Genomic DNA, 11,606 nt, shown 5'->3' with positions numbered 1-11,606 from the left:
CATCCGTGTTACATTTTGCAAGAATGAACTTGTAAGAAGTGCACTTCCACCCTGATAGAGTTTGTGTACATTTTTACCAGCATAAAATGAAATCTTACTTAAGAAGATTAATGCCAACTGGGCTGCATGTTAATGTGAATAAATGAGTATAAGTGGCAGACAGAGTTTTATTTCAAGTTATTAAGGGATCAAATCCTTTTATCACATATTGCACCTCCTTAAAGTTGGAAAGGTTTTGAGACAAATAAATATACAAGGGCACTCATAAATAATGCAAATATTCACTTTTTTACACACCTTGTCGTGATTGTAATCAAATTTAAAATTCACAGTTCACTTAACTCAGTGTTGTTTAAGCTTTAACTGGAATATTTACTGAAATCACAGCTTGTCTGATCAGGAATAAGTGAGCAGCTGCTTTGCTTACAGCCAGGGTACATCCTGGACAGGTTTCCAGTCAGAGACAGAAGATGCAATGTTTTAATGTTTTGGGGCCAGCTAATAGTCAGCGCGCAGTGTTGTGGATCAATAATGGCCAATTAACAAAAAAAAAAAAAAAAAAGATGGGTTTTTAGAAGCTGAGCCCTGGCAGAAGTCCCCAACAACAACAACAAAAAAAAAAAAACATAACATGTAGCCCCGGGCCCCTCTAGCTCAGCCCCTGGCTGGCTGGTCTCCTCTCCTGCTGAGGGAAGACCAGCCAGCAGGGTATCGCCTCAGAGGCAGACAAGCCTAATGACGCAACGGGTTTACTCAATCCGGTCCCATGCTGTGAGGGACAGGACAATACATGCAGGAGTTCCCAGGTTTCCTGTGACCAAAAGCGCACCGAGGACTCTGGAGCTGACTGATAAAACGTGACAGAGACTCGGAGACGCTCAGAGACTCGTTCGACTCCAGGACAGCAGCCGATGCAAACTTTTCTCATGGCATACATTGTGTTGCTTTTCCTACCTTGTGTTTTCAGTGCACGGGCGGTGAGTGTTGGACAAGTTGCCCACCTATGCGGGCTTTAACAACAATAACAACAAAAACAAAAAAAAACTAATAAATAAATATCCTGAGATAACTTTTCTTCCTGGTTTTTCAGCGCATTCTGGTCCCTGGATATGAACCAGCCATCTCCAAAGAGCCATTCAGGGAGAGCCGGAAAGGTACGTTTTTGCTCCAGTGCTGTGTTTAATTTGGAGGAGAAAAGAAACCAAACTGTCAGTGGAGCTCCTCTGTTTTCTGATGAGGTAGCTCAAACAGCTGGAGCCACATAAATCAAAACAGGAGGGAGCTCCTGTTTGTGCAGGTCATTTAACTGCATGATTTATTAGTCTGAGAAGGAGATTCATTGGTTTGTATACCTGATCAGAAAAACTCTGAGCTAACGGAAAGCAGCTTTTGTGTTTGTTGTTTGGGAATATTTTAGAGGCATTCTTTGACTTTGTGAGTTGCATCTGAAAGTTTGTTTCTCTGCTCTGCCGGCAGTTCTTACTACAACAGGCAAAGAATGTAAATTCCCATTTCGTCAAGGTGGGAGAATTCACCATCACTGCCTCACCATCCTGTTCCCAAGACCCTGGTGAGTCCTCATCTGTCTGCCACACAAGCAGTCATTAATGTGCGTGCAATCACGCCTAGTTACCACACACTTAGGTTGCACAAAAGAGGCACGCAAAAGTGCTGCCTCATCATATTTGTGTTGTTCAGACAGACACTCATTGCATCACCATCTGACAGAGCGCAGGTATTTCACTTATTACAAAAGCACTGGCATTTTCCACTGCACACTGCAGCACTGACCGCAGCGCTGACACACTGTGTAATTTGTTTGTTGTGGCTCCTAATTACAGTTTGTAGTGATGACCGATTTGTGCAAAGTTATTAGGAAACATAATGAAACTTTAATGAGGTAATGAGCCAGTTGTCTACAATAAATTAGTCATTTCTGAATCATTTGTCTGCCTCGTAACGATTTGTGTACCAAACAGAGAGTCAAAAGACAGTGGCATGAAACAGCTTTTGTTAACGCGAGCAAAGTGAACACTAAGTGAACAGTTTATCTTAAGGCTGTATAAACAGCTGTCATAGTGTAGCCATCAGGAGTGATTGCCTCTGATTATGACACAGCTGCAAAATCGTTTTAAAATAGAGGTTTACATAGGACGGAAAAGAGAGCACCAGCCTTGCTGATGAACTTTCATCACTTACAGACAGGAAGGGTGGGTGACAACAAGGAGCAGCAACATGTATTACATATTCCATACGGCCCAACAACTCCGGTCCACCTGCACCAAGAGTTTTAGTGATGTGCTCATGAATTCAGCATCCAGATGGCTGATGATTGCTGGAGTCAGTAATTTTACATGAATGTGTGCTTTGTAAAAAATGCTGATGCTTATCGGTTATATTTTTACGTGGGCACCATGTTAGTTTAGCTTGTGTGTGTATAATGTAACAGGACATGAAAAAACTGAATCCTAAAGTTCAGAGAAATATTTTAATCTGAGCCAAACTGCTAAGCAGGCACATTAGTCATATAATGTTGCCAACGTCCAATAACACGTTTGCTCACAACGAATACCAATCTTACTGCGCAAATAGTGATATTTCGTAACTCTAATTCCACTGTGAATTTTTCATCCCTTTGTAATCCAGGTGAGTGGCGAGTGACTGTGCGATGTGTCTGCTTCCTCTCACAGGTGCTCTCTCACTCATAACTTTGATCGGGACCGGAAATTGGGCTTCTGTGCGCCAGAGAAAACCGGTTGGTTTTACTCAACGTTCATCCAGATCCAGGATGGAAATGTTGTGTTTTACTTTGACCATCCTGACTGTGGCTTCGCACTCGTGTGTCTCAGGTATTGTCCACACGTCTCGGAGAGCCCCAGATCCATGTCAGGGGAACCCGTGTCAGAACGGAGGCATCTGCACGCCGATACCACAGAGACGCACATTTGAGTGCTCGTGTCCTGAAAGTTTCTCTGGGAGACTGTGTGAGAACAGTGAGTACATTTGACCATCATTGTTGTGTCATGAGTCGAAAGGGTGGAAAGGAAAAGGAAAGGATGTCTTTATTCAGTTTTCACATTAGTGTACAGAACAGGCTGCTTACTGTGCATCACCTGGCAATCACAGAAAAACAGACTTGTCTGCCAGGAAATTATCCCTCAAAACATTTTATCACCACGTTCATGTTGCTTACGGAAGGAAACATGCTAACAGGATTAAGAGTTGATCTACTAAATAATTTTAATAAACCCACTCACTATCTTTTCCCATATATCATGGTTTTCGTCAAGGAATAGAATTTGTCATGCAGCTGTTTCAATTTAGCTCAGTTGCTTCAACACAGGACAGTCATTGTAAGTCCCCAGTTATTACAATGACACTGAAACAACTAAATGACTCCTGAAGAAGCTCTGTTGACAGATTCAGGTTGTGAGATCGGACAAAAAGAAAAGCTAATTGCTAAACTGTGAGTGTTGAAAAATTGTGGAAAAGCATATAATATTTAAAAAATCAACTTTGTGTGTTTTGCGAGCAAAAGTTTTGATAATATCTGTGAAAGAGGAAGAAGAAGAAGCCAGTTTCGCATATTTTCTTACTTGTTAAAGAGATTTCCCCGTTAGTTCCAGAGAAGCCAAAGTAAAACTGAGAAACTCTGCGGTTTAGTCATATGCTTATTACTTCCGCTGAAGCCACTGAAGCTGCCCACTACTGAAACAGCCAAACACATATCCGCACACATGCACTGTGAGCGCATGTGTCATGGCTCTGCTATCAGAGACTGCTCTGTCTGCTCCACTGAGCTCATCAATCACCTCTCACATTTCAAAACTGTTGCCTTTTGTGTGTTGTGTCGACTCTTCAGAGAAGTGCTATGAAACCGTACACCTGCGCTATTATGACATCGGAGAGTCTTGGGGGCGAATTTACCTCCGCAATGTGGAACAGTGCACATGTCTCCCTGGGGAAACCAAGTGTGAAAGAGTCCGTTATACAAGTAAGACCTCAGCTTTTGTGTATCATGTTTTTGCACTGCAGCCTAAGAAAGGGATAAATTCTCAGCAGACAGCACATTGTTGTCATGTACTCCTGAAATATCAGAGCTTTTCCCACAAAAATATCACTCGTTTTGTTTTCTGTTTTGTTTTTTGTTTTTTTTTTTTTTGGTGGGAGTGGGTTCTTCGTGCCACAAAAAAAAGTATTAGTTCTCCACCCAGCCTGAAAAAAATCCCCTTTTCCTTCCAAGATCAGTCCCTAATAGAATATAGGATAGACAGGTCCTACCCTTTCTTTGATCACAGCTCTATAGTTACAGGAGGAACTTTGCCATGGATGAAAGGACAGATTATATGACTCACCGTGACTCAGGAACGGTGTTTTAGGACACACCCCACACTTTCATCCCAACACATTCTCTGACACCATGCAGCGAGCAGTGGTGTGGTGGTTTCATGCTCCCTGGGCCGAAACTGTTTTTCTCATGATGGTAGGGGGTTAATCTGTCAGTAGTCCTGGCAAAGAAATTCTTCACTCCAACCGATTGCACCCGAATGCACTTTGAGCTGGATTTCAGCTGAATATTGACAGAATTTTTTATTTATCTTAGCAGTCAATGGTTTGTTTTGACTGAGATATTCTTAAAACGCTAAATTTACCTCCAAAGTTTTTGTGCTCCGCTGTGATTATCAGATGGGCCCAATGCAGGTGTGGCATCACTGCTTTCTGGGGCATTTCCCAGATCTGTGGGAAAGTGTAGCACCAAACACACTTTATGTACATTTAAGTGTATAGCTTTTTTTTGTTTTGTTGTGAGAACGACTAAATTAAACGTGAATTAATTGTGAGCAGTGCAAAAAGCTGTACATACAACACTGATTTATGTAATTCACTTCATTAAGTTGTTATGAGGAACATTTTACATCACTGCTGTGATTTACCTTTTTGCCTTCGTAAGTCTCCTTTGGGAAACATCTGGCTCTTTACCTGCTAAATGCTCCGTAATGTTCCCCAGCAAGTCACTAACACCGTCATTTGGATCTGGGCAAGCAGCTGGCAGTGGGTCTAACAGAGCAAACAGTACTGATGTGAGCAACACGATAAAACCAAAACCAAATAGTTCCCCAAAAAAACCCAAACAAGCAATGAGCCAAAAGCTGCTGTGACTCTATACACCACCCATTTTGGGGTCATTGTTGGCATGAAAATATTGAGTTGTGCAGCTTTAGATTCAGGGAGATGCCAAACGAAGCTATAATGTAGTGATGCTGAAATAGAAATGCTGATCAATACAAACTGAACTGCAATCCAATTCAAATATAATAATGATAATGACAGTCATTTAAGTAATATTACTGCAATAAGAGACTTTGTAAATGCTGAGAGATGTACAAGTTATATAAAGGTCGACATTTAAAACTCATGGATGGTGGACACATTTGTTGCTGATGTATGTGCCTTATATTAAGATGTCACACTGCGTGCCTTGTTGTGTCCAGTGTGCCGTAAAAACCCCTGTCAAAATGACGGGACGTGTCGACTGATCACAACCACAGGCAAGGAAGTCTGCAACTGCAGGCTCGGCTACAGCGGCCCGGACTGTAGCTTAGGTGAGTACAGGCGTGATGGTGTTTCCCTCAGTCAGTTACAAATACACATTTCACTCTGACAAAGTATTTAATCACATATCAGGCGGAAAAGAACAGATATTAGGATTCACGTCACATCATCAGAGCAGTTCTCATGTTTATCAGGCAGCTGAATGTTGTTCTTAAAGTGCTCCCTTCTGTGTGTTTGTCGCGTATGCGTGTTCATACAGTGCATACATGCTCATGCGTGTGTGAAAATGGTTTGATTAATAGTAGCAGGTGAAGACATGAGCGAGCTGCCAAACTTGTCCTCAGTTGTAGTAACTGTTACTGGATGCGGTGAGAGCTTTTAAAGGCTTGTCCTGACTGATTCCACGAAGAAGAAAAAGATCTCTGTCATCACACAGATACTCATCTGCCTCCACAAATAGATTGGTTGCGTTTATATTGTTTACATATCTGTGTTGTACTGCGAAGCAGACACGCTTGAGACCGCTATATGTGTGGTCTGTGTGTAGAGCCAGAGACAGAGTGCTATAACAGCAGGGGCAGGGGTTACCGAGGGCTGGAGAGCACCACGGCGTCTGGCGCCCAGTGTCTGCCGTGGAACTCAGACCTGCTGCACGACGAGCTCCATGTGGGCACGGTGGCTGCATCGCCTCTCAGGGGCCTCGGGGAGCATGCCTACTGCAGGTGTGTGTGTGCTCAGACGTCCTGCTAATTGTCTGCTTTTGTAGAGTCCCGGTGGTATCATGACAAATGAAAGATACGTCTAATTATGGCTTTATAATTATAATTGTGGCTTATCCGAACAGCCAGATTTCCTCATACTTTTTCCCTCAAATCTATTTTAAAAGTTCCTGCACCAACAGCTGTCAAACACATACCTGAGCCCATAAATGACCATTAACCCACCATGAGCAATGGAGAAGTGCTTAGTGAAGTCAACCTTATGCAGATAAGAACAGCTCTTCCATTTTCTTCTTACTTCAGTTGTCGTTGTTCTGGCTCCCCAGCAGCCATGTAGCATACCAGCAGCGAATGGTCTATACCCTTAATGTCCCAAACATCAAAGAACACTGAACACTGGAAAAGAAAACACTATCTCTATGACTCAGACAGAGATGGATCATTTGCCATTATTCTGGCACAGTCCAGTTTTGATGTGAACCAAACCTTCATATAAGTAAAAGCGAAACATGTTGAGTGCGAGGCTTGGTGAGAGGATGGAGTGGTGAGAGCGGCGCTGCACCTACACACACACACACTCAGTCCACTGTGTTTGTGTGTGTGCAGAAACCCAGATGGGGACAAGATGCCGTGGTGCTACACACTAAGTGATGGTGCCATCTCCTGGGAGTACTGTGACGTCCCCTCCTGTGTGATGCGTGTGTGTAAGTAGACAGGGCACAGGAGGGAACAGTTCTGTCGTCTCTTTTGCTGTTGGCTGGTAACTGATTTATCAGGACAACATATTTTGAGCTTTAATTCATCCATATTTAGAGATAGTTTAAGTGCTGACTGGGTGCTTTGATACATGTGTTTAAGCATCATATATCTGTTGGTTTGGACCAGATGTAGTTTAAAGAGAGCTTCGTCGTTTTGCTTTAATTCCGTTGCGCCCACCATCCCAGCATTTTTAATCCCCCCGAAATGTTTATTTCCTCATTTACCTCAAAAAAATGGCGTATCATTATTCATCCCACATCATAGTATTATAAAGTATGAAGAATACAGAAAAAAGGCGTTTCACGTGCCAACATCTGATTTCTTCATTGTCAAAGTCAGTCACACTTGTCATTTGAGAAACAAACGGCTCAACTCATTAAATAAAAGCTAGAAAGCGTCAGAATATAGCTGATTTTTACTGAGTCATGCTGCTCTGTAAAGCTTAATTCAGCAGAGCTGTCTGGCTCTCTGGCAAAGATGTTTTCCAAAGCAAAAAAAAAAAAAAACACAACCCAAAAACAAAACCGTGGGCAAAATGAGATAGTGGGCCGGTGAGTCATAGTGAATCAACATGTCATGTCAGGTGGAGCCAAATGCTCATGCAGTGAGTGGGATTAGGCAAAGTTGGCTGTTATCAGGTGCTGGGGGGACGCACAGAATCCACACGCCTGTTCCATCTGTTTCGCCCCCATCAACATCTGATTTGCAGCATGAAGATGCTCTGTTTGCTTGACATTAGCGCTGTGCACTAAAGCTTAATTGCGTCAGGTGGAGGGGGGCGGGAACGGGCAGCAGTGTGATTTGAAAGATTCAGGAATTTAACAAAGCGTCCTGTAATTGTCATTGTTTCGTTTGGCTTCTCTTCTCCTTCCTGTTTTATAGGATTTGTAGGAGAGTTTGCTAATATATACACATACGTTTGTTTTCTCACGCAGCTTCTTCTCGAAAGTTTTTCCCAAAACCGAAACGCCGCAAACAGTCCAAAAAGCCCGTGTGCGGGAAAAAGCACAAGAAGAGGTTGTTGATAGCCAGGGGGCGGATATTGGGTGGAAAGTCCGCTCTGCCAGGCAGTCACCCCTGGATGGCAGCGATTTACAACGACAACTTGGACTTCTGCGCCGGCACTCTCATCTCGTCTTGCTGGATTGTCTCTGCAGCACACTGCTTTTTCCGCAAGTATGTCATGGACGCATTTCAGCAGCAACTTGTGTTTTCTACTTACGGCACTGCAGAACATTCAGAGGGTTTGCAGGCCCTGACAGTCAATGCACTCGACATAATGTTTTCTTTTTTTGGTTGTTATGAAGCTCCTAATGAGCTTCTTCATTTAATCTAAAAATGTAATTGTGTGTCCTTGGGAGCAAGTTTGATTCAGCCGCATAAAAACCATTATCCTTCAAAAAAGTCATTTGTTCTGTGGGGAACATGATTCTCTTTGACCACTGTGGTCAGATCAAAAGGCACGTCATTCAGAGCTTTTGACCCCCTCAGCTTCAAAGCCTTATGAACTATATTTAGAGCAGCATCCAGTTCAAGGAAACATCACATGCACAGACGCTGTTTACATACATGCATTTATATTTGGTGTCCATTTTGTCAACAAACTGGCATTTGTTGCCATCGCTCAGAATCAGGAATTGTTTTGTTAAGTCATTCAAAGTACGTATGATATTGTATTTGGCTGCAGAGGGTTTTAATCTGGAACCTGCAGGGCTTTCTTTTAAATGAATACCTGCTACTCAACTTTCCCACCAGCTGGGTTTAGTTTAAAGCACAACAAGTCCTCAGTGTTCTTTACACAGCAAACTACAGACTCTTCTGGGGGGTATAAATGTACGAGATACATTTCATGGCAGTGTCTCTGTTAGGGTTTAGTATTTCTTCTACAAACGTGGAAGAGACTAACGGTTGTGGTATTAGAGCGAGGGCGTCTCAGGATTCACTGAATGACACATTTCAAGGAAATCCGGTCAGCAGTCGTGGAGATAATTTTGCTCTGAGTCGAGTATGAATACATCATTTCTGTGCCTCTGATAAAAATGTCCTCTCACAGCCCACTGAAGTCTCAGCTTCGCGTGGTTCTGGGCCAGCAAAGGTTCAACGTAAGCGACCCCAACACAAGGACGTTCGGAGTGGAGGAGTACATCTTTCCTAAACAGTTCTCAGTGTTTAATCCAACACTACATGACATTGGTAATCATTAATTGGACACACACACACACACACCGGTGACTCACACACGCTGGGAGACCTCCTGTTTCAGACATACAAACCCACTAAAGACCCCAGTCTGCATGCACAGCTGTGCGTCACTTAACAGCTGTGTCACTGTGCTCCCCCGCATGAACACACACACACACACACACACACACACAATCCATGACCTTTGTGCGAAGCAACAGAGTCTCCAAGTCTACCACTTGCTTCATCACTTAAACTTTACAATGTCACATCTTTGCTCTGCAGTTCTGGTCAAACTGAAGAAGCAGAACGGACGATGTGCGAGGCGGACACCCTTCATCTCGCCCATCTGTCTCCCAGAGAAGAACACGTCATTCCCCGATTCCTATTGCTGTTCTATTAGCGGCTGGGGACACATGCATGACAGTGAGTGATGACACACTGTGTGTGTCACGATGATAACAGCTTCATTCAGACATCACAACAGATTGCATTTGGCTTAATTGTTTGGGGAAATAAATGATTAACCTGTTTATCATCAGACTGTCAGAACAGACTGTGTTTGTTTGCGCTTTAGTTTTGCTTTGACAAAAGTTTCATTTTCATTTCATCCAACTGTAGAATATTTGTGTTTTACATTCGTCCAAGGTTAATATAAATTACAAACTAAACTTTTTTACTAATTTAACAAAATGCTTCATGGAAGTACGTTATTTTGGAGGAGCACTTATAGTAATTAGAGGGTTATTTTAGTGCAAAGTATAAACATTTGCTGATGTTTTTCACTCTGATGCAGGTTATTTTAATTACCCTGACTAAACACACGTCTGGTCAGGTTGACATTGAGTGGAGGGTTAGGGTTAGTGTTAGGGCCTTACACCCTCGCAGTCATGGGATATAAGATAATTACGTGACAGCCACTGGGTCTAGCAAGTAAAGTGATCATTTTAAAAACTGAACCACACTAAACAATCACCCTGAACCACCTTCTCACAGAGAAAAGAAAAAAAAAAACTGCTCTCAATTCTCCCTCACTGCACAAATGATGCAACCTGAGTGAACTCACCTGTGTGGGTGAACCAGAGGCATGTTGGGGTTTTTGAATCAACCTGTGGTCACAGTAAATACTGAGGCTGTCTTTTTTGGTGGTATTTGTGGTTTATCTGACAGAGGCACAAGGGTACTCCAGCCTACAGGAGGGCGGGGTGAGATTGATTCCTAATGACTACTGCAGGAAACCAGAAATCTACGGCAACCACGTCACCAGCGACATGATTTGTGCGGGGCTCAATGGCTGTGTTGATGCATGCCAGGTAGGAAAGCATTTCAAGACACAGAGTGTGCTATAAAATATAACACTAAGAAGGGGTCTTAAAGTAGAGTTAGTTATGTAACAGCTACACCTTTAAATATTCAGTGTAAACAGTAGTTCTTTCTAATGTTGCATTAATCCAACTAGGCTACTTTGAACTGACAAAGAGCTATTGCAGCCTGTTTCTTTTTTCTTTTTTTTACTTCGATTGGTCTGGAGGAGAATTGTAAATTTGGAAATTACAATTGATCATGAAGTGATTTGGGCAAAATACACTCCGGGAGCTCTGCAAAGGTCGATATGAGAAAGTTATCCAGAGGCATCACAGTAATGAAACACTTCAGATGCCTGCAGGGATTCCCAGGAGGGCGGTGGAGGGGCAGGCATGTCTACAGTGTCAGACTGCCGACTCATACTGTTGTGTAAAATATTTACGCTCCTTCCTCCTAAATGAAATGTCACAGTTGTTAACTGTTTACCTCGTGGGTAGAGAGAAATTTTTAGTAATAAATTAGATTGAAGTGTGTGACTCAGCTGTTTGTGCGTCTCTGCTTTGATCTGTCCGTGTATGTTTATATATGTGAGGACTGTATGTGTGTGTTTTCCCCAGGGTGACTCCGGGGGCCCTCTGGCCTGTGCGAAGAATGATGTCAGTTTCCTGTATGGGATCATCAGCTGGGGGGAAAGATGTGGCGACAGCAAAAAACCTGGTGTTTACACTAAAGTGGTGAACTATATCGACTGGATCAATTCAGTGATCAAACGCAAACGCAGGGCTTCGTGAATGGAAATAACCTGGAGATCAGCTTTAATATAAAATCCTGTACTGTATTATATTGTAACTGTTTTTATTGTAATACTTGTGGAAGTATAGAGATGACATCTTTTAACTGTGAAATATTGTGTCAATGAATAAATTACTTACTTTTCTAATCCATTTCCACTGATTGATTTTTAAACTGTCAGGTTGCCACAATGTTTCCCTAAACTTTAATTTACTGTTTAATTTAAAAGGAAAAGGTGCTCAATACTTTAGCTTGTGGGTGAATTTAATGGTCAAAGTGTTGATTTGATCACTTTGG

The 11,606-nt window shown here is 42.5% G+C and overlaps 1 protein-coding gene across 2 annotated transcripts; it reads left to right on the top strand.

Annotated features, from left to right (window-relative positions):
• The first annotated feature begins 792 nt into the window (after nt 1–792).
• hgfac (HGF activator) lies at nt 793–11,451 on the top strand. 2 transcript variants are annotated; one of them, XM_029526385.1, is made up of 14 exons: nt 793–977; nt 1,091–1,154; nt 1,477–1,570; nt 2,691–2,755; nt 2,850–2,993; nt 3,863–3,994; nt 5,493–5,603; nt 6,101–6,275; nt 6,879–6,976; nt 7,967–8,207; nt 9,085–9,224; nt 9,498–9,638; nt 10,383–10,525; nt 11,135–11,451. In XM_029526385.1, exons 1-14 carry the CDS (start codon nt 912–914, stop codon nt 11,306–11,308), a joined length of 1,788 nt encoding a protein of 595 aa, XP_029382245.1. In that variant the 5' UTR covers nt 793–911; the 3' UTR covers nt 11,309–11,451. The 2 variants fall into 2 exon arrangements, with proteins under 2 accessions (XP_029382245.1, XP_029382246.1); XM_029526386.1 differs by lacking the exons at nt 6,101–6,275; nt 6,879–6,976.
• The last annotated feature ends 155 nt before the right edge of the window (nt 11,452–11,606 follow it).

Source organism: Echeneis naucrates, chromosome 18, assembly GCF_900963305.1.
Source record: "Echeneis naucrates chromosome 18, fEcheNa1.1, whole genome shotgun sequence".
Taxonomy (NCBI): Eukaryota; Metazoa; Chordata; class Actinopteri; order Carangiformes; family Echeneidae; genus Echeneis; species Echeneis naucrates.
The sequence above is the reverse complement of the archived record's forward strand: the minus strand, read 5'-3'. Positions and strand labels throughout refer to the sequence as shown.